General features: G+C 37.8%; 3 protein-coding genes across 4 annotated transcripts; all 3 read left to right on the forward strand.

Annotated features, from left to right (window-relative positions):
• The first annotated feature begins 162 nt into the window (after window positions 1-162).
• naa15b (N-alpha-acetyltransferase 15, NatA auxiliary subunit b) lies at window positions 163-13,598 on the forward strand. Its single transcript, XM_043251229.1, has 20 exons — window positions 163-402; window positions 3,985-4,069; window positions 4,410-4,514; window positions 5,269-5,426; window positions 6,263-6,397; window positions 8,850-9,003; window positions 9,177-9,296; window positions 9,403-9,498; window positions 9,587-9,693; window positions 9,795-9,867; window positions 10,328-10,497; window positions 10,678-10,830; window positions 10,915-11,043; window positions 11,139-11,352; window positions 11,599-11,792; window positions 11,938-12,046; window positions 12,162-12,260; window positions 12,374-12,517; window positions 12,595-12,692; window positions 13,198-13,598. The coding sequence occupies exons 1-20, from the start codon at window positions 349-351 to the stop codon at window positions 13,396-13,398; spliced, it is 2,598 nt and encodes an 865-aa protein (XP_043107164.1). The 5' UTR covers window positions 163-348; the 3' UTR covers window positions 13,399-13,598.
• An 8-nt stretch (window positions 13,599-13,606) lies between these two features.
• On the forward strand, window positions 13,607-17,306 carry LOC122353562 (ras-related protein Rab-33B). The gene is made up of 2 exons (XM_043251350.1): window positions 13,607-14,866; window positions 16,144-17,306. The coding sequence occupies exons 1-2, from the start codon at window positions 14,654-14,656 to the stop codon at window positions 16,615-16,617; spliced, it is 687 nt and encodes a 228-aa protein (XP_043107285.1). The 5' UTR covers window positions 13,607-14,653; the 3' UTR covers window positions 16,618-17,306.
• Window positions 17,307-19,345: 2,039 nt separating this feature from the next.
• LOC122353552 (GTPase IMAP family member 9) lies at window positions 19,346-22,493 on the forward strand. Of its 2 annotated transcripts, none has more exons than XM_043251329.1 (4): window positions 19,346-19,477; window positions 19,921-20,021; window positions 20,305-20,362; window positions 20,532-22,493. In XM_043251329.1, the coding sequence occupies exons 2-4, from the start codon at window positions 19,923-19,925 to the stop codon at window positions 21,356-21,358; spliced, it is 984 nt and encodes a 327-aa protein (XP_043107264.1). In that variant the 5' UTR covers window positions 19,346-19,477; window positions 19,921-19,922; the 3' UTR covers window positions 21,359-22,493. The 2 variants fall into 2 exon arrangements, with proteins under 2 accessions (XP_043107264.1, XP_043107272.1); XM_043251337.1 differs by lacking the exon at window positions 19,346-19,477 and adding an exon at window positions 19,572-19,630.
• The last annotated feature ends 425 nt before the right edge of the window (window positions 22,494-22,918 follow it).

Below are 22,918 nucleotides of genomic sequence, written 5' to 3' on the forward strand. Positions count from 1 at the left end.
TATTATTTTTTCATTGAATAATTGAAATGTCTATTTTCTATGGTGGATGTTTACGTTATTAGTGTTCACGTATTCACAGTAAACTCTTTGACCTATAAATGATGCGCCCCCTGCCGGCGGAGACGAGCAGCGGAGCAGCTTGACCCGGAGGAGAAGCGCCGCATCGGCCATTTTGGGCTCAAAGGGGGCTTTTCTGTCACCACGTGAGGGCTGGGTTAGTTAGTCCGACACGGGCACTAAATCGAGCCGAGCGAGGACTCAGAGAACAAGGGGGTAAAAACCGTGGAAGACGCCGCCGTACACAGCTGCACTCGTTTCTCATGTGCTGATAGAGAGAGAGTGTAAAGGATGCCGACAGTCACTCTGCCTCCCAAAGAAAACGCTCTGTTCAAGAGGATCCTGGTGAGTGCTAATACTTCAGTGCAACAACATCCATGTACCAACAAAGCCCGCGGGCTGCCGTCACGAGTGTGACCGAGAGCCGTTAACGCTCGCTCAATGTTGCACTTTGTAACGCTTGCACGACTGAGCGATCAAGAGTCACTTTCTGTCAAATGGAGGTTAGCTTTTAGCCCGTTAGCAGCTAGCTGTCAGTGTGTTGATGTAGCTTGCACACAGACACAAAGCTGTTGGAAAGAGACTGTCAGCGGTTGGATAAAAGCAGACGAGACTTGCGGTCGTGTTTTACGTGATATTTATAAGCCATTAATACTAACATATGCGCTCGTGCGGCCAAGATGCTCCGTTTGGAGGCTGAATGTTGCTCGCGAGTAGCTGAAAGCAGTCCGTGGCCTGTTCATCCAGTATATCACTTTTAAAGATCCTCGGAGTATTTGTGCAAAAACTGCATTTTTAGTCGAGTTCTGATTTCGTGAGCTTTCCGGGGTTGTTTGGGGAAAGATGAAGACGTGGACGTGTTTGTGCGGTGTTTCTGCCGAAGGAAACCCTGGAAGTTCAGTGATGCTCAACTTAAAAACTACAAACACTCGACGGGTGTTTATTCACGGAGCTGATTCGCCGTCGGATCGTGCGCTCTTTTCACTACATGCAATCATTTAAACTGCTGACGCGATAAAGGATTTTGACAGCGATTGCTTTTAAAACAAATGAACTGTGATTTTTGTGTTAGCTGCACTTGCCAGCTTTATCCATGTTTCATAAGACTGGTTTGAACGGCTTTGCGTGGCTTTTCTGATCGCATACCTTTAAATGTATTACATTTGGATGTGGACACTAATTTGAGATGGGCATGTGTTGCTAGACTGCATGAGAGTTGATGCTGACAGCAAGATGGGCCTTCAAAGCACAAAGTCAACCAAAAGAAAAGGGAAAAAATAGTTGCAGAAGGATGCATATAGCCTGGTGTTTTTAGGTTTGTTTTTTACTATTCAATTGTAGTCCAAACCAGTGTTTTTTTCCCCTCCCAATTGCTAAATTTGTGAAACTGATATTTATTTGAGCTGAAAATGAATATATATATATATATATATATATATATATATATATATATATATATATATATATATATTATATATTATTTTTTTTTTTTTTTTTTTAAGCGATTCAACCTCTTTATGTATTATATTGAATGTTTAGGCTCGATGAGTACATCTGATCTGTATATATCTGTATATCATCATGAATCCACTGAATGATTTAGCTGAACTTTAAAGGTTTGTTCAACCATTATGGGTTTTAAAGGCCAATGCCAACATTCATTACAACTCACGCAATTTAATTAATAGTAATTCAACATTTTAATAAATGAGTACGTTTGAACAACTCTTTTTGAACTCGGATCTCTGCACAAGTTGGATTTTGCTATTTCTACGGCATTAGTCAGCTTTGGTGGATTGTTGTACATCTTGCTTTATATTGTGAATTAGATCAAGCATCTGGTTTGTTTTAGGGCTTAAATCTGAACTCCTGTATGTCCAGCTTTTACTTTGGCAGCTACTTGGCAGTTGCGCTTATAGTGATATGTATACCTTGAACGCACCGTAAAGGGCAAATCACACTACACCGGATTAGTGCGTATGTTCTCAGACGTCCCAAGACCCAAAATACATGGATGTAATTGATCGGCAAAATCAAATGCTGACCGGCAGCAACTCGATAAAGCGTCTGTTGCTGTTTTCCGCATCTGTCAGTGCAACGTGAATTGGCCTGAAGTCTCTTTGGATAAAAACGTTTGCCAAATGCGTAAATGTAAATATTTGCTTTTGAGTCTGAGAAAATCTGTTAACATGGTAATATTGTATAAAGGTTTTTGATGATGGCGGACTGAAGGTGTAGTTGTGTCATTATTAACTGGCAGGCACTAATGGGACTATGCTGCCCAACAAATCCTTGACCTCTTGGTCAGAAATGAGGAACTTAAGATCATTCAAACGTGGGTCTGCAGAGCTGCTTTTTGCTGCCAGAGAATAAAAAGGACAGTTACACTACATTTTGAGTTCAGTTCACCCTTATTTTCTGTGCCATTAGTATATCTGGCTTCATGAAATGTATCTTGAGTCAGTGTTGTTATTCTTAACTAAAACTGTTTAATACATCTTTTTTTTTTTAGGGTAAAATAAAAACATTTAGTTTACATCTAATTTACTGAAGCTGTAAATAATGACAGAAATAGCCACAAAATTGATTATCTGCACAAGTTTACAGTGCTTTCATTGTTGTCCAATACATTTCAAAACTTTTTTTATTGTGTAGTAACGTGTAACAGAGCTGACATACAATTAATGAAAAATGCTTAAACATTTGAGCATGAGATGGAACGTATACAATATAACCATGAATGCTCATTCAACAAATATATATATATATATATAAAAAGGTGATAATATTACCTCGGTATTACTCAACGCAGGTAGGATTACAATATATTAAAGTTGTCAGGAAGTTAAAACAGGCTGTTTAGTTACTTAATATATCTTCCTGATGTTATTTCACAAATTAATCTGCATGTTACTTCAAAGAAAAAAACTTGTTTAATCAAAATGTAACATGCTTTGCTTCCTCATTGTTTTAGAATTTTATTTGAATTTTAGATGTGTAGCATCATAATTCATGTCTTCAAATAATCTATTTAACACAAGCTTAAAATACGAAGCCTTTCAAGAGAAGCTATATCGTTTGAAGTTTCTTGAAGCTGGAGTAGGTGGTGTACATTAACATTTTGAGTTCATTGTTCTATTGTCAACTCAGCTGGAAGTTGTTAGCGTCTGAAATCATATCATAACTTTGTCCTAATAGTTTCCAAAGCTGCTGTTTTTAAGCTTGCGGTATATAAGGTGGTCAGAATTGATCTGAAGTCACTGGTTCAGCGGTGCTGTGCTGAATGTGGAAGAGCAGATTCCAGATTTGCTGACAGAATGAGGTGATGTTAGTGATCTCACCACCTGCTGGCTGAGCAGAGGCCTGTGTAATAAGGAGGAAACAGAAGCTGCTCCAAATAGAACTGCTCAGAGTAAATTACCATCATTTACAGAGTTTGCAGGGGACAATGTGAGCCTGTGTGTGTGTGTAAAAATCAGAAGATTCATCGAGGGGTGGGGGGGAAAGAGTCGCATTTTTTTCTGTAGAGAATCAAATCTTTATTTTATCTTCACCAGTTACCACTGCAGTTCTGATTATCAGCTGTTTGTTTTTAGTAACACCTACTTTTCTAACCTTAGGTTGCACCTATCCAAAGTTTTGAGACATGCCAGAATGCTCAAAATTACTTAATTTATTATTTTTTTTACTTAAAACGACACATTTCTTCAGTTCAGATGTGATGTTTTTGTCTTTCAATATGTGAATGTATTATGTTTATGAGATCATTACATTTTGTCTTTACATGGATTTTTTAAAATTTATTTTTTCTGTTACACAGCGTGTTTTAACACTGGCAGAGATTACTTTTTTTTCTCTTCCTCTCTTTTTTTCCCTTTTGTTTTCTCTCTTGTTTTTGTTGATGTTTTTTTTCTCATATGTCCTCAGAGATGTTATGAACACAAGCAGTACAGAAATGGACTGAAATTCTGCAAACAGATTCTCTCCAATCCCAAGTTCTCCGAGCATGGAGGTAAGAACCTCACTTTGAAGTGCTCATGACCTACAAATACATTCCCATTTCATGTGTGAGTAATATGACATTGACACAAATCAAAATGAATTGACATATTTCAAGTAATATTCACTCAAACATATTTATGTCCTTTGACAAGATTGGGCAGAATGACGTTAGGACTACATAAAGACATGTATTAGACTGTTTTTAGACAAGTTAGACAAGTTTTAGACTGCGGTGATATGATCGAGGTGTTCAAGATCAGTGATATGAAATGGTGTTTTCTATGACATAAAATGTTCCTGTGTGAAACGTGCAGGTGTTCGTATACTGTGAAAGGTTATGATTTTTGCAGAGACGCTGGCGATGAAAGGCCTGACCCTGAACTGCCTTGGGAAGAAAGAAGAAGCCTACGAACTTGTCCGCAGAGGTCTCCGAAATGACCTGAAGAGCCACGTCTGTATCCTTGAATATAGAGACAGGCGAGCATTTGAAAGCTTTCAGTTTAAAATGTATTTATGCTGTCAAACAGTTAACCTCATCCACACACACACATGCGCACACTTATTTATTAAATAATGCATAAGAAATATACACAGTACACGCACACGTTATGTAAAAACATATGTTTTGGATGCGATTATTCGCGATTAGCACTACAATTTATTCATGGTTGTGTGATAATGGTCCCTGTGTTGAAGCAGTTGCAATGGGTTTATTTCTTCATGTTCACAGCAGCAGAATTAACACTTGAGTATTTGTCTGGATTTGAAGCCTGTCGCTGCCGGTGGGGGTGATGGACCCCGGCCAAGATTCCTGCCCTGTGTCTGACTATGATGTGCAGTGACACCATGAACTGTTTAGAGAGCCAAACACACAGTGTAGTGTTTCCTCGCTGCCAGACAAATGCTTCACATCCTAGGGGTTTGAATTTCACATGAAAGAAATGTACATGTAATAAATTACTCCTTTCTTTTATTGGTTGCTTATTCACGAGACACCGTTTTTGAAATGCTCAAGCTTATTTGAACATGTTTCTGGGTGCATAGACTGAAGTCAGCTTAATACTCACTATTTTATTAATGCTTTTTTTGCTCACAATCACTTCTTTTACAGCATAAGTAAAATCATATAGCTGTCTTATATCGTGCTGTCATCGGCTCCGTAGTGTCTCTTGTGAAGTTCCCCTGCTCTCCTTAACGTGACGTTTTCAGGCTGGCATGTGTACGGTTTGCTCCAGAGGTCTGACAAGAAGTATGATGAGGCTATCAAGTGCTACAGAAACGCACTGAAATGGGACAAAGACAACTTGCAGATCCTTCGAGATCTCTCGCTCCTGCAGATCCAGATGAGAGACCTGGAGGGTTACAGGGTGAGTAGGTGTATGGGTTACATTTTATTCGTTTAATTTGGGTTCTGTTCTGAATAGTTCTTAAAACATTAATGCTTTTTAAAAGCAACAGCAATTTTGTACTTGCATTATGTTTTCTAAGCTGCCTTCCGACAGCTCATAAATACTGGATAGAGGTTTGTTTTGTTAAACGGTCAGATGCACAAATGACGCGAAAATGCATCAATAGTGTTATTTTACTTAAATACTTTTTGGTAGTATTTCTGTACCTGACTATTTCTTGCAAACTCAGCTGAAAATCTTAAATCAGTGTGTGTTTTTATATTTATTCTGCTGTATTTATTACTGAATGCTTACTTGTCTTTTAAGGTTGACATCAAATTATGAAAGTCGTGTGAATCAACATCCCATTCCATTAATGTAATTAATAGCCCCATATTATTGCACAATGTTGAGGTCAAATACTTAGGATGTATATGTTGAGCCAAATACAGCAGCCGTGACTCAGCAACGTCCATTTCCTGTCTCTTGAGCTTGCTTCTCTCTCTCCTCCTCTCATGTCTTTTATTTCTTTGTCTTCTGCGGTTTGATAAAGTGGGTGTTTAATGTTTCATACCCTCAGGCTACTCGGATACCTACTTTTACCACTGAAATGAAAGGCTTTCATATGTGGGCTTTGTACAATATGGATTCACTGTTGTTTTTTGAAGTTTTAGACGCTACTTTGTTACATTGTTTTGAAAGGGATCTAATTTCACCTCTGCATTCAGCAGGAACTTAAAGCTTTTTAAAAGTCGAACCTTTTAAAAACCTAAGACCAGAAGAATCCCTCATTCTGACTTCCTGCTGTCTTATAGGAGACCCGGTATCAGCTGCTGCAGTTGCGGCCAGCGCAGCGAGCGTCATGGATTGGCTACGCCATTGCATATCACCTCTTAGAGGACTATGAGATGGCTGCCAAAATCATTGAGGAGTTTAGAAAAACACAACAGGTAAATGAAGACATGACAAGACACAGAAAGGTTCAAGTTCTTCATCTTGTAGGTTTGTCACAATACACGCATGTTAGTAGTTTATGCCAGTGCCAATGAAGAAAAGATTTTAAACTCCAACGTGTGAAAAGTGAAGATTATAACAACATGGCTTGTGAAAGATCCTGGCAGAAAAAGTATTGTTTATGCACATTTTTTAATTTTTAAAATATTTCAGATTTTTATTTAAACTTTTTTAGTTTTGGTTGTCATAATGGTTATAATAATTGATGCATTTACATCTATCTATCTCTTTTTTTTTTTTTTTTTGCTTTTAGTGTTTAGGATTTTATTTGATATTTCGTTTTTCATAAACCAAGGAAACCTTTCTAATTTTTAGTTTTGGTAACACTTTATTTTAAGGTGTCTTTAATACAGGGTAAAAGTACTCAGTAACCATTGTACTTACATTAAATAAAATGTACTTTTCATGTAACTAAGTTTAATTATATTATTCCAATTACAGTTATGTAGATGTAATAGGCTGCTACTGTTACACATTTGTAATAGATCGAATCTGTTACACTGCTACTTATGTAACCAAAAGATTGTCACGTTTTGCTGTTTTTGTTTTTCATGAGCTGAAATCATCTAAGACTTTTATATGTACACAAGGCCTATTTCTTGCAAATACTGTTTGCAAATGTGTCTAAATCTGTGATGGTGAGCACTTCTCCTTTGCCGGGATAATCCATTCACCTCACAGGTGTGGCATGTCAAGATGCTGATTAGACAGTATGATTATTGCACAGGTGTGACTTAGGCTGGCCACATTAAAGGGCCGCTCTAAAATGTGCATTTTTATCAGTTTTGTGTAGTTTTGAGGGAGCGAGCAATTGGCATGCGTTCATGCACGTTTTCAAAAGATTCAGCATCTTCACCTCAAAGATCACGAGTCCAGCCACCCGGACAGCTACTGCAACAATTGGTTTGCATATCCAAAGAAATCCTGCACAAAGTGTCAGAAACCTTCTCGAGGAAGCTCATCTGAATGCTCGTCATCCTTATCGGGGATTCGACCTGACTGTGGTTCATCGTCGTAAATGACTTGAGTGGAAAAAGACTCAATCGATGGGTGTCTGGCACTTTGGAGAGGTGTTCTCTTCATAGATGAGTCACGTTTTTCACTGTACAGGGCAGATGGCAGACATTGTGTTTTACGTTCAACCAACTAGTTTAATACTCTGGGTTTTTACTTAACCTCCTTTCTGAAACAGGCCCCAGGCATATGTTATGGACAAAAAACACGGGTGCATTTTATTGATGGCATTTTAAACGTACATAGATACCATGATGAGATCCTGAGGCCCATTCATCCACGACATCTCATGTTGCAGCATAATGTTCGGCAAAGGAGAAGTTCTTACTAACACAGATTTAGACAGATTTGTGAACAATGTTTGAGACAAATAGGCCTTGTGTACATAGAAATAGAGATCAGCTCATGGAAAATGTGGGCAAAAACGAAAGTGCTGCGTTTCACAGACATAAGCTATCTAAAATAAAGCGTATCAAGATTCTACTTAAATGTACTTCATGTGTATTTATACTGTACATATGTTATCTAGCTGCACCTTACTTTGATTTAACCCATTAGTAAACAGCTTAAAAACATTAAATGCCTTTCTATTTACATTAAAATGGCAGAATATTACACAAGCTACTTAAAATAAAATGTATCAAGATTGTATTTTAAGTGTAAGTAGCTGTGTAACAGACTCAGGTTTGTTACATATGACAGTAGCTGCCTGTTACATCTCCATTATTACAAACTGTAGTTACAGTCTGTTCCATAACCTAGTTACATAAGTATATTTTATTTCATGTAAGTACAATGGCTACTACTGAGTACATAATAATAACAATATTATTATTATTAATATTAATAATAATAATAAGGTAATTACTCTATTATGATACCTTGAAATAAGTTAAAGTAAAACAATGTTTTCACTTTCATAATGTTTTTAAAAAAATACATTCGTCTTTTTGTGGTTTGGGTTTATTACATGACAGGGGATTGGATAGGAAAGTCGAGGGGAATTTTACTCACATGTGCATTGAATCCAACCACAAGCACTGTTCTCAGAGCATGTAAAAATACCTGTACTTTTTACATCACTATTAGCTTGGAATAGATTTGAAAGAAGTAACAGGAGTGGCTAATGAGGTATTGTGAAGATGTCAACCTGCCACTCCAGGTCAACAGCCAACACAATGGCACGCATTTGTTGTGGCGTCCAAGATAAGACGCTTATTTCCTCTCATTGGTTTCTAGCACAAAGGGAAACTACAAGTTGGCAAGCTAAATGAAACATTCCTAACCGTTATATAGTGGGATTAGTTTACGTAACAAATCCTTACAGTGTTTGTTTTTGATGTTTACGAATGTTTGATTTTATTTTTTTAATAGACGTCCCCTGACAAGGTGGATTATGAGTACAGTGAGCTGCTGCTGTATCAGAATCAGGTCTTGAGGGAGGCGGGACTCTTGAGAGAAGCTCTGGAGCATCTCACCACCTACGAGAAACAGATCTGTGATAAGCTGGCCGTGGAGGAAACCAAAGGTACATCAATGTGTCTCTTTTTCTTCCACGTTTATCCTTTGCTCTTTTTTTTTTTTCCTGCTCTTTTGCTTATTTTGTCCATTTGCGTTTCCTATTCACGTTTTGCTTGCGCAGCAGATTGACTTCCTGTTTGTGGTGCCCTGTGGAAAATTCTCTTTATTTTCTCTGTGTAGGGGAGCTGCTGTTGAGTCTGGAACGGTTTGGGGAGGCGGCAGATGTGTACAGACGACTACAGGAGAGAAATCCTGAAAACTGGTCTTACTATCATGGCCTAGAAAAAGCCCTCAAGCCTGGTACACATGAAAACCATGATTTATCTGCATGCTTTTTCTCCCATTTTACACATATTAGTAACAGTTTAATGAAACACAATAATTCTGGTGTTGTTGTTTTTTTCAGCAAGTACAGAAGAGAAGCTGAAGATCTATGAGGAGGCCTGGGAGAAGTACCCTAAAGGTCTCGTACCTCGTCGATTACCACTCAGCTTCCTGTCCGGTAGGCGGTTCTTCCTCTGCTCTAAAACCATTTGATTTGCTCTGCAAGTTCTGCGCATGTTGAATGAATTTGTTTCTGTATTGATCAGGCGATAAGTTTAAGGAGTGTCTGGATAGATATTTAAGAATGAACTTCAGTAAGGGCTGTCCTCCAGTCTTCACCACACTCAGATCTCTCTATCAGGACAAAGAGAAGGTAAGGACAGAATCTAACCACACAGGACATGCTGACTGGGCTTTAAATGGAAATGTTTTTGGGTTTCTTTCACTTTTTAATTTTTTTTTTTTTGATTGCAGGTCTCAATAATTGAAGAATTAGTTGTTGGTTTCGAAACGTCATTACGGAGCTGTCGAATGTTCAGCCCAAATGGTATGCTTTCTTTACATTGTTTAAGAAAAGTATTTGGACATTTTATGACCAAATTTATTTAGAAAATAAAATAAAATGTCATTTTGCCAGAGCATTTGTTGTTCCTGGCAGTGTTTAACACATTCTGCTCTGTATATCCTTCAGAAGGTTCTAAAATGACAGTTATGTTAATTTAACAAAATGTAATTATCTATTAATAATAATAAAATAAACTTCATAATTTAATTATTATTATCTATTAAAGAAAGATATAAGGTTTAAAAGGCACAGTGCCGAAACATCAGGCTGTTTAAATGTAAGAAGCAAAAGATGGAAAATATTACATTAGTGCAAAGAAGCAAATATTGTAAGTGGACGTAATGGAGAAATTATTATTATACTTTAAATGCTTTGGTGAGCAGCCTAATGTGTATTGGTGGATTAGCATTGCCTGATTGGTTCTTTTGATGTTTACATATAGATGATGGCAAAGAGGAGCCTCCTACTACGTTACTCTGGGTGCAGTATTTCCTGGCTCAGCACTATGATCAGATCGGCCAGCACACCATGGCTCTCGATTATATCAACGCTGCCATTGAGAGCACACCTACTCTGATTGAGCTCTTCCTCATTAAAGCCAAGATATACAAGGTACAAAACAATTACTGTTTTGCATATTTATTTAAATTGCTGTATTCTAATTAAAGCGACGATTGCAATGACTCTGAACACTGTGGGCAATTAAAAGAACATTTGAATAATTAGCTCGGTTCGCCGATTTGATTGTCATATCCTTGCTCCATCGGGTCTCGTTTGTATTTCCTCATTCAGCATGCTGGGAACATCCGGGAAGCAGCTCGTTGGATGGACGAGGCTCAGGCCCTGGACACAGCAGACCGTTTCATTAACTCCAAATGCGCCAAGTACCTGCTTAAAGCAGGCCTTGTCAAGGAGGCTGAGGAAATGTGCGCCAAATTCACAAGGGTAAGGGAAGTGTGTGCGTACCTTGAGAGTACATAATCTTATCATTGATGCTTTTTGCGTAACCACTTTGTTCCTCTCTCTCAGGAGGGAGCATCTGCGGTGGAGAATCTGAATGAGATGCAGTGCATGTGGTTCCAGACTGAATGTGCTCTGGCCTATAAATCCGTGAAGAAATATGGAGAAGCGCTTAAAAAATGCCACGAGATTGAAAGGGTCAGTCGTCTTTGCTTTGTCATTATATTGTGGCATTTGTGTGTTGCTTTTACCTCTTCATCTGACTACTTCCTCCTCGCATTTGTTCATTACAGCACTTTGTAGAGATAACGGATGACCAGTTTGACTTCCATACGTATTGCATGCGGAAGATGACGCTGCGCTCCTATGTGGACCTGCTTAAACTGGAGGATGTGTTGCGTATGCACCCATTCTACTTCAAAGCCTCACAAACCGCCATCCAAATCTACCTCAACCTGCATGACAACCCGCTAACGGATGACAGCAAGGAACTACAGGCTGATACTGGTAATATGACATCTTAAGGAAAGAGATTTGTGACTTTTAACCATCGCTTTTTCCTTGTAGAGGTAGAGAAAAACTCTGAAAAGTGAGGCAAAAAAGACTCAATTAACTTCCTTGGTGGAAACTAAAACTAAACTATTATGAGACTCTGTATTCAGATTTTAATAAACACCGAATACGTACTGAATTCCATACATACGCCTGTGAATGTTTCTTGTGTGCTTAATGTTGCTTGTATTTTCCAAACAGGGAACCTGACTGACAAAGAACTGAAGAAGTTAAGGAATAAGCAACGTAGAGCACAGAAGAAAGCACAGCTGGAGGAGGAAAAAAAGAATGCAGAGAAAGAGAAACAGTTAAAGAACCAGAAAAAGAAAAAAGAAGATGATGACGAAGAGATCGGTGGACCTAAAGAGGAACTTATACCAGAGAAACTCGCCAGGGTGTGTGTTTGTTTTAAGAGAAAGTGGGAAATTCTGCATTTTAAAGGATTTTAAACAATTTGTCTCTTTAGTAGGAACCCAAAGGGAAATTCGAAGACTTTTATTTTGCTTGAACAAAAATGATTCGGTCTCTTTCGTTTTTAAGGTTGAGAACCCATTAGATGAAGCTGTAAAGTTTTTGACACCCTTGAAAAACCTGGTGAAGAATAAGATTGATACACACCTGCTGGCCTTTGAGATCTACTTTAGGAAAGGTATATGCTTTACATAGATGACAGTTATAAAGGATAGTTTCTCTTGGATGTATAAAAGAAACTGCGACATGAAGATGCATCATTTTAATTTTCTTTGTCCTCAATTTCCTCACAGAGAAGTTTCTGCTAATGCTACAGTCAGTGAAGAGGGCCTATGCAATAGACCCAGACCACCCATGGCTTCACCAGTGTTTAGTGCGCTTCTTTAAAGGAGGTAAGTGAACCCATATTGCCTCATGCTCTTCGTTTAGTTAATTTTTATATATATTTTATTTATCAATTGGTTACAATGTCTTATTTGTTGCTTTTGACAAATTTTCACCTCAGTGTCCGATAGTAAAAACCTAGCAGTATCGGTCAGCATGGTTCTGAAGCAGGAAATCCCCAGGCTGTTTGGGGAAAGTAATGCTAAGAGCTTCAACCAGGCCTTCCTCACCAAGCACTTCAATTCCATCCCTCATCGAGTAGCAGGTGCGCATATACTTTATATGCACCCAGCTTTTTGTTTTTCGTCAGTTTTAAATTTCACCTGTTTCTTCCTTTTATAGCTGCCAAAATGATGTTCTGCTTGGATCCTTCAACACAGAAGAAAGCTGTGGAACTTGCTATTGCGCTCGATGAGTCACTGAACAACAGAAACATTCAGGTACACCTTGGGCTACATGACTTTAAAGGATTAGTTTACCTCCACAAATATTCCAGATAATTTTCCAGCATATGGACTTCAATGCTGCCAATGAGGTTGCCATTATAATGCAGCTTCGAAGGTCTCTACATGATCCCAGCCAAGGATTAAGGGTCTTATTTAGCTTAACCATCTGTCATTTTCATAAAAGAATAAAAAATACATTGTTTCTAACTACAAATACTTATCTTGCACTAGCTCTGCAAACATATGGTCAGTACTTCTGCCTGCATAACGTGACCTTTCCAACATGGCTATATAATGCGCGAGGTCAAGCTATTGAAAGATGAGCATTTGTGGATATAAATAAAAGTATTGAGTATTGAGGGTGAGGGTGATTTAGTTATCAGGAAACAGGCATTTCTCATTTTAATAAAACATTGTTTAATTATTAGTTTATCAATTTATGAACCCCCTGCAGTTCTGAAACCCTGGTGTATTACAATATTTTACTTTATTTTTGCAGATCTGTACAGATGTTTTGGAAAGCCTGCATGACGGTAGCCTTGGAGAGGCTAAGGAAACCGCTGAGTTATACCGAGCAGAGTGTCATAAGATATACCCCTATACGCTGGCCTTCATGCCCCCAGGCTACGAGGAAAACATGAAGATTGCGGTCAATGGAGATGTCTCCACAGAAACCGAGGAGCTGGCCAATGATATGTGAATATCTGAAGAGGGTGAAAGACTGAAGGAGGAGGTGGAATGGGAAGCGGTGCGGCACCGCCACTGTCAAACACCCGAGACGGTTGCCACTGACTATTGCGATTCTGTGAGGAACTTCCTGCGATCTTCTACACCCCCAGAAATTGCAGTTAGGACTGACAGACAATGACTGTGTTTTGGAGTGGAGGAAGAAGAGGAGGGGTATGTGGGGAGGGGGAGAATGAAATGCCCATTTTACTTTTTTAACCTTGCTGGTGACTACTCTCTAACTGAAAACTAGTCAAACATGCATCCCATTTTGAAATACAGTGTCTGAATGCAAACTTTGTGCAATGGCGAGAGCAAATCCCATAGTCAACAAACCAAGCAAGAGAAGCGCACTCAAACCCATCTTTCCCCTGTTTTAAAGAGTAATTTATATGAAAAATAAAAGCTTAAAAGGACGCGTGACTTGTTGTGCAAAAGATCTGTTTTGAGTTGGTGTGAAAAGGCAGCTGAATCATTGAACGCGGTTTAGGGGAGAGACTGGGTGTGGACAGGAAGTGATGTCACAATAGGGAAACAGCATGTGTAGAGGTTCCTCATTGCATATCTTGGAGATGGAAGAGGCTGTATCTAACAAACGACAGTAAACTGTGATCAAGAGCCTGTGAAGTTGACATAAGAAATTCTTTTTCCTCCTTTCTCCTTCATTTTACCTCATTCTACCACTCTGTTTGATCCAAATTGGTTACAGTGTTCAAAGAAAAGTTTGTTGTATGATAGATTTTCTTTGTAATAAAAAAAATCAAACAGTGAGAGCACACATTTGGCAGCAGTACATGCACATCAATGTTTTTTCCCCTCTTATAGAAAACTTTTGTTGGGTTTTTAAAAGCGTTGTATAAGCATAGTTTGCCTCACTTTTCCCAATTTTACATTAGAAACCGTTCTAGCAACCGAAGAGGGATATGAAATAACTGTGGGCTGCTTTGGTTTCTGTCCAAGCTGGATGCCTTCCCCTTTTTAAAAACTATTTATTATATGCACAATTGCATACATGGAATTTGTGCGTAAAATAAATGTAGTATAATTATTTACCAAAAAAATTAAAATAAAAAAAGCTAACGTTTACTTTTAACTACCTGCTTTGACATCTTACGAGGCCGGGCTTTGATGAGTCCAGGTTTTTTCATACTGAAGGGGAAGTTCTTGTAATCAGTTGCCCTCAGTCATGGGTATGTGAGGAGTGCTCCGTTGCGCTCAGATCTTTGTAAATGGATTCGTCTTTAGAGAGCTCCACTTCATCTAACGGTGACCCGGTGCGCTGTCGTCGTACCTGTAAGATCATTGTGATTGGAGATGCCGGTGTCGGTAAAACTTGTCTTACTCATCGCTTCTGCACCGGACAGTTTCCCAGCAGAACAGAGGCTACGATCGGGGTGGATTTTCGGGAGAAACTCATTGATTTAGAAGGCGAGAGAATCAAAGTAAGTGCTTTACGGTGCCCTTGTTTATTCGGAAACGCGTTTATATTTTCAGCGTGTTACAAAATGCATAAAGCTAATTTAGGCAGTGCACTGAAATCTGAAAAAACGCTGTCGGTGATTTATCACGAATCGGCGGTTTCGAACAACTCGTTTAAAAGGAAAAGGATGATTAAGCGCTTTTTTGTCACGCAATAATTACGCAATTATTCTCAGATGTCTTGACTGAAAAGTTTTCTACATGCTGGTTAACTTTTTCACCACACGAACCGAATCTTAAATACACACATTCACACCTTCGGGCAATCCATCGTTTAAATAAATGCATTTCTCTATATAAATGGTTGATTTTATCCGTAAACCGAATGGGATTTATCGGATGTGTTGTCTGTTCAATAACAGACGTACATTTTGTTTGTACTTCTGCTTTAGTTTTAGTAGGTCGATTTATTGATTGTGAATTCCATTGCGGAACAAGAGCTAAACGTGGGATTTCACGGTGTTGTTAAGATCTTTTTTTTAGCTTCAAAATGAGGAATTAGACTTTACTAGTCCTACGCACTTAATACCAGCTGTTTAACCGTTTACACTAGGTCATGCTCAATCTGAGGAAACGTTGTCTAGACTTGACCAGGACGTTGACATTTTCTGCTTCTGCAAAGTCTGTGTTGTTGCTCTGTCTTTGTGAATATCTTAGTCATGTTTGTATGCATATAAATGTGTTCATCTTACGACGTAAAGTATTCACTTTTATGTCACCATGGACCACAAAACCAGGCACGTTTTTTGAAATTGAAATTTACACATTATCTGCAAACTGAATAAATACGCTTTTTATTGATGTAAGAAAAATATTTGGCTTAGACACCTATTTGAAAATATGGAATCTGAAGATGCGAATGAATAAATAATTAAATATTGAGAAAATCACCTTTAAAAATAGCCTAAATAAAGTTTTCAGAAATGCATATTATATCAAAGTTTTGATATATTTACAGTAGGAAATTTGCAAAATCATTAAATGGAACATGATTTTTAATCTTATGATTATTTGCCATAAAAGAAAAAGCGATAACTTTGATTCATTCTGTGTATTGTGGGTCACATTAATTTAAAACCCTAATAAGTTTTATTTAAATACCCTCAGGTCAGGTCTGTTTCAGTTTTCAGTGTTTCTGTAGCTGAAATAATTCAGCATTGCAAGAGTTAAATTGTATACATTAAAAAAAGTATGTGTGTACAACACAAACACATTTCTTAATTTTTTTTTCTTTCCTCAGGTACAGCTGTGGGATACGGCTGGTCAAGAGCGATTTCGTAAAAGCATGGTGCAGCACTACTATCGCAATGTGCACGGAATTGTCTTCGTCTTCGATGTCACCAACCCTGCTAGTTTCTGCAATCTTCCCATGTGGATGGACGAATGCCGTCAGCACTCTCTCGGTCTGGATATACCCCGTGCTCTCGTTTGTAACAAGGCCGATCTGGTCACTTCAGCCACTGCTTCTGTGTTGTTCGATCAGGCTCGACATTTGGCTGAAGTCCACGGAATGTCTTTTTATATTACTTCAGCCAAAGGTCGCAAGGGGGACCTTGTAGACAGCGTCTTTGTGACCCTGGCGCAGAGGCTGAAGAGCCAGAGAAGGGAGAGTGTGAATGAATTAGTGTTACAGTGCAGATCTGAGAGCTTTAATTTACCAGCAAAAGTCATAACGGCGGAGGAGACCAAGAAGAAATGGACCTGCATCTGCTGACTGATGAATGAACGTGTGTTTGTTTCAGTAAATAACAGTATGAACTTTGAAAATAACAGGTCGGTGATCTTGTGGCAAAGTGTGGTTCAATTGCCGCTTGGATTTTTATAGACATCTCACACTCTTGGTTTGGTGGACAAGGTCAAGGCTACTTCAGACAACATAATCTGTACCTCTTATAATGAAACAAACAGCAAGGTGAGATTTGATTTAATTTCCAGTTTCTTTGGGGGCTTTAAAACAGTTTATCCTTGGTTGATCTATTTAGCAGTCAACAGCCTTCTTGTTGAGTATAGTGACTTCTTGTCAAGAATAATGTTGGTCATTAAATGAGGTTGAAAGTTGCTCCAAAATAACTTAATGGGCAAGTTTAGATGTCTATTAATTTGCTTTATCCTGGAGTTATGAGACTAATGTGAAGCTTTTTTGATGACAGCTAAATCCTGTACCTGTGCTGCTCTTTGTGCTGAATCAAGGCAAAAGTGACTAATCACATCCTCAGAGTATATTTTGGCATTTTTGTTCTCGTTCTGTTCAAAATATTGCATGAATGGGAATCAATGCTTTTTTTAAAATGCTTTATTTTCTTAACTCTTGTGCTGCATTGAAAATCCTGTATGTAATTGGTGTTTCTGATTGGTTTCTGTAAAAAATATATATATATATTAAAAAATTATTTTAAATTTTTATTTTATAAATGCAAATCTCTCATTATGCTATATTATCAAGTAGTACTGCAATAATGGTATTACTTTTAGTAATCTAAAATAATACGGTGATAATATGGTCTAATATAGAACATCAGATCTGGAGAAAAAAAAATACATTAGTCTAACACAAGATGTAGGATTTAAGGTGCATTCGAGTAAGATCTAGTAGAAGTTTTAAATCGCCCGGTAGATTCACAATCATGATGTATTCAAAGGAGTTAATTACTATTGATGTCAATGCTTCTGGTCCAAAGGTCCCACACCAAGAATCCTTAAAAACACAAATGCCGAATTAGTACTGAGTTACTGTTTCTGTCCATACATAAACCTTGTACATATGACTGGGTAATCTGTCTTTGTCATGACACATAACACACGATATTCACTGAAAACCTCATTCAGGATCATTTTGTCCATCTTGTTCCTCGGGGAGATGGCTGGAACAAGTAGGATGAAGCAGACAAAGAACTGGAGAAGAGACGAGGAAGCAATGAAGCCAAATGGGAACTTTGGAGGAGGTTGAGCAAAGAAGCAAAGCAAATAAGAGGAAGGATTTCAGAGGTGGGAGAGTGAGAAAGATGTTCTGGTCTTTAAATCTTATTAATTCCTTCTCCTGGATGGCATTTAGTTTGATAAACATGGCATCGGGCTCTGATCCCTCTCCTCAGACAGGTATAGCATGTAAACGTTTACTATCTGCTTGCTCTAATTTTATGTACGTGCAAACTCATGAAATCCATATAGTTTCTGAAACAGAATAGAGGAACAAAACCAAGCACACAGAAACACCATAGTACCACAAAGCAGCAAACCAACAGTAATAACTAATTTATATATTTGATTGAGTGATTGATTGAACTTAGTATCTAATGGGGAATTTCAAATCAGAGATGGAAAATAAATCTTTAAAATATGGTCATAATTGAAGATGCACCAGTAAACATAATGTTGGAGACATAGTTGGTGAATATGTTATAATGCTATTTCAGCATTGCATAATTTTTTAATTATATCAGTTTACACAATAAAATAAAAATATAACTAATCTAAAGTTCTTACATCAGAGTGCCTCAAGGTGGTGTTCTCTGACTATATATCCAAATTTTCCAGCCATGCAGGAAATGTCTTTATTATATATTGTCACGAGTCGGCTGCCCCTCCCCTTTATTGTCATCATCACCCCGTCCTTTAGTCGCCGCCCTTCACCAGGCTCCCGACGGGAGTGGGCGTGTCTGAGAGGAGGGTCGTGGTATTGGTCAAGTCTGGCGGCGTGTGACGAGGCACACCTGAAGTGTATCGAGCCTCGTCTGCACCGCCGTTAAATAACGAGCACATCTCCTCGAGAGACCGGTCTTTTCCTCCGTGCATGCACGCTGGTGTCCTCGTGGGTCCAGGGCGCGTGAAGGGACTCGCCACGCGGCCAGAGAAAGCGCGCTGTCGGACACCGTAGTCCAGGCGATGACTGCACACGTGTACCACTGACGGGCCAGGATGCCGAGCTGTTCATCCCTTCTGACCGCCGACCGGAGGAGCGGAGGAGATAAAAAGCCTGTCCGAGACGCCACGCCCACTGTCTGTCGTTGGCTCCTCCCACCATTATATATATTTATTTATTTATTTATTTCTCCATGACAAACTTTGATGTCAAGCACTGATTGTTCTGTGCAGTGCTGCTTCAAGTCTTCAAGTCAAACACACACATAATAACTAGAGCGCATAAGTGGTTCATCTGTTAGCTATGTCTGTATTATATTCTGACCGTTTGTTTAATCGTTCTTTTTTTTTTTTTTTTAGATATGCGCAATTTATTTATTTAACTATCTAAACGCAGACAAACTTAATTTGAATCATTTGATTGTTTTAATGCGGTAACCGCTGTCCTTAAGTATGTTTGTTTTGCTATTATTATTATTATTATTATTATTATTTTTTTTTTTTTTAAGCTTTTTATTTTGCATCTCTAATTACTGTTGCTGTTGTTAGTCAACTACCACCAACAACATATTTGAAAGAAAGAAAGTCTGGCAAGCAGGTCTGCGTTGTCATTGTTTGAAAAAGGGGTGGGAAGTTTCCTTTTAAATGAAACTTAAAGAGGAAGAGATAAACGAAACTCTGCACACACAGGCAACCAAACTATCACCTCGTCACAGGTATGTTTTAACTTGCTTTTTGTTATAATAAAGAATTTTATTTATATTGACATGATAGATTTTTTTCTGGAATAATGTTTTTCTCTGTTATTAGCCAGTAGCTGGGGTTTTTAAGTCAGATCACAGAGATAGAGACAAAAATATAAACTTGAGGTAAAGGAACCATGGGCAGAGTTTTGATACAGTCTGGGGTTTAATGTAGATCTTTTTTTTTTTTTAATTTGTAATTCATATTTGTACATATGTCATGTGAGTAATAAGGGAGGGGCTAAGAAAAAAATATTTCAATTTTTTTTCATTATTTCACTCCTTTTATATATTTGTCTGTCTTTATCAATGTTATATGCATTGGCATCTTTCTGTATGTTGTGGAAACGGTGTGGCGGTCTCTTTTTTGGGACTGCATTACAAGAACAATAGTTTTGACTATACTTTCTCAATAGTTATGATGGACAACAGAAACCTTCAGAGACAGTTACCAACAACCTTCATTAAACTGGTGGTGCCTTTCATAATAGGGGTCGCTGCTGCAGTAGTGTTGCAGGTATGTGTTTGAAAATTCTTATCTGGTTATAATACAAGAAAACACTGAAAATATACGCATTTAAAAAAAAAATATAATGGACATTTAAAAATCTGTTTGAACAGCTTAGCATTTGACATTTTATATAGCCATTATTCAATTTCATACTGTATTGCACAGCATGTGGAAAGGACGATATACTTTTCCATCAAAAATAACTGCTTTTTTAAAATTCACATTGTATAAATTCTATAAATGAGAAAAAATCTGATAAAATGTTTAATGTTGCATTAAAAATTTCTAGATGTCCAGGCAACAAAATAATCAACATCATGTTTCAGTTCATGATTCAGTTGATATAGGTAAGTATTTTTTGTCAACTAGTGGCTCAAATATTATATATATGTATGTATGTATGTATGTATGTATGTATATATATATATATATATATGTATATGTATATATGATTAAGTAATTATAATGTAAATTAAATGTAATACCAGTCATTCTTTCATTCTTGTCAATGTTCAGTGCATCATCCAGGTGAAGAGCTCCGGATTCTTTTGGTTGGAAAAACAGGAGTGGGGAAAAGCGCAACAGGAAACACTATTTTGAGAAAAAAGGTTTTTAAATCAGAGATATCGTCCTCTTCTGTGACTGGGGAGTGTGACAAGTTTCATGCAATAATAAACGGCAGAAAAGTGTCCGTCATTGACTCTCCAGGTCTGTTTGACACCAGCTTAACTACAGATGAAGTGGTCAAGAGAATTAAACTCTGCATCCCTCTCTCTGCTCCTGGTCCACATGTCTTCTTGGTTGTGATTCAGCTGGGCAGATTCACAGATGAAGAGGCAGAAGCTGTAAGGATCATTCAAGCTGTTTTTGGTGAGGAATCCTCTGCTTACATCATGGCTCTGTTCACTCATGGAGATCGACTGGAGGGCAAAAACATTCACACATTTGTGCGGGACAACCCAGAACTGCTCAGTTTCATCAAAGCATGCAGCGGACGATACCATGTGTTCAATAATAAAGAACAAAACCCTGAACAGGTCAATCAGCTGCTGGACCAGATTGATAAAATGGTCACTGGAAATGGAGGACAATACTACACCAGTGAGATGCTTGAAAGGGCTGAGAGAGCGATCGAGGAAGAGATGAAACGTATCTTGAAGGAGACAGAGGAGCAGAGACGGAGAGAGATAGAAGCTCTGAAGTCAGAGCTTGAACGAGAAGAACTGAATAAACGTCATGAGCAGCAGGCAAGATGGAAGGCTGAGAGAAGCAGTTCAATTTTTGATCATATAGCACAATTTGTCAGCAATATTGTAAAAAGAGTCTTCAGATTTTTTAGTTGAACATTTTCGGATGTCAGTTCAAATTATATCCCATATAAAAGTATCTTCTTAAAAAGCCACTTATATTGTGAAGAAAGGTTGAAAAAATTTCCATGCAAACATGCAGTTTTTAGATTCTTCAAAATCCGTTTTCTCTCAGGTACGTCACCAGCGCAAGCTTCATGCTGAACATTTCTATATCACTCTAGTAAACAATGTCCATAGTTACAAAAGAAAAATTGTCTTGACTTTATTAAATAGTTATTTTGGGAAAAACTGTAGGGAGGCGATTTCCCCCACTGTACCCTATACACTCTCAGAAATAGCCGTCACTGGTGTGGTATACCTTTTTAAAAACTACACACCTTTTGTACCTTTAGGCATACAATTTAAGTACTAATACAAACATGTACCTTTTTAAAAATGTACCTACCCAATGACAGCTTTTGTATCTTTATTTCTGAGAGTGTATACCTAGTCTTTATAGTCTGATAATACTCAGATTGTTGTAGCCTAGCTGCATATCAACATTTTTCTTTCTTTCTTTCTGTCTTTCTTTCTGTCTTTGAATGTTGCAGATCAAATTAGGCATCATTTTCTTGTATGAGTGTGAATTAAAAAGTGCAATTAATGTTGACTGTCTATGTATGGGGTTCAGAACTAAGTGCGCTTAACAGCCAAAGACATGCTTGCTGGGCAATTGGATCCCATTCAAAGCCTACAGTATTATTTGTACAGTATAATAACGTTTTATCCTATCAAAAAAAAACCCTATAGGATTCCAATCTGGTTTTGGCCGTTAAAGGTAACCTTTTCAACATTTTCCATGTAGTTGACATCGGCCCAATTTATGTGTGCTGTATGCGAATTCAAGACTAGTGTGAGTGTGTTCTTCTAAATTCAGTCTATTAAAATACATTTGAATAATCATAAATTCAAGACATGGGGACAAAAAAGTTAAATATTTATAACACTTTATATAGTTAATCAATATGACACAAAGAGTGCCATTTTTCTCTAAAAATGTTTGATTACAAAAGTGATATAGATTTTATACAACAACTCAATAAACAAAAGTTAATTGAGAGACTTATGTTTTAGACACCAAATGTCCTGTTTTTGCTCTATTTTGCTAATAAAAAGAAATCAAACCTCACCACTGTTTAGTGAGCAACATGAAAACATTCATTGTAGGTTGAGGACACAATATACGCAGTTTGAAACTTTTCTTATTATCCCATTCATAATCTATTTTAAAATGCACGCATGTAAATCAGGAAAATCAAGCTTTCTTGGCGGAGTATGCCCTCAAACCCACTATCTGCACTTTAGGACCTCCTTATGGCCCTGATAAAAGTTGAGTAAGTCTTGAGCAATATGTCAATAAATAGCTGGGTATTATTATAGGTATATGATGCAAAAAATATCATGCTGTGTTTTGTGTAAGGCTTTTTCATCTCTATACAAAATAATTTATCCTTTGTTTACCAGGTATTTATTTGCCATCTAAATGATCAGTCATTTGCAGTGCAATGTTGGCCTCTGGGTGGAGTAATTTCTCCCTTTTGTATCCCTTTCTAT

Source organism: Puntigrus tetrazona, chromosome 1 (genome assembly GCF_018831695.1).
Source record: "Puntigrus tetrazona isolate hp1 chromosome 1, ASM1883169v1, whole genome shotgun sequence".
Classification (NCBI taxonomy): Eukaryota; Metazoa; Chordata; class Actinopteri; order Cypriniformes; family Cyprinidae; genus Puntigrus; species Puntigrus tetrazona.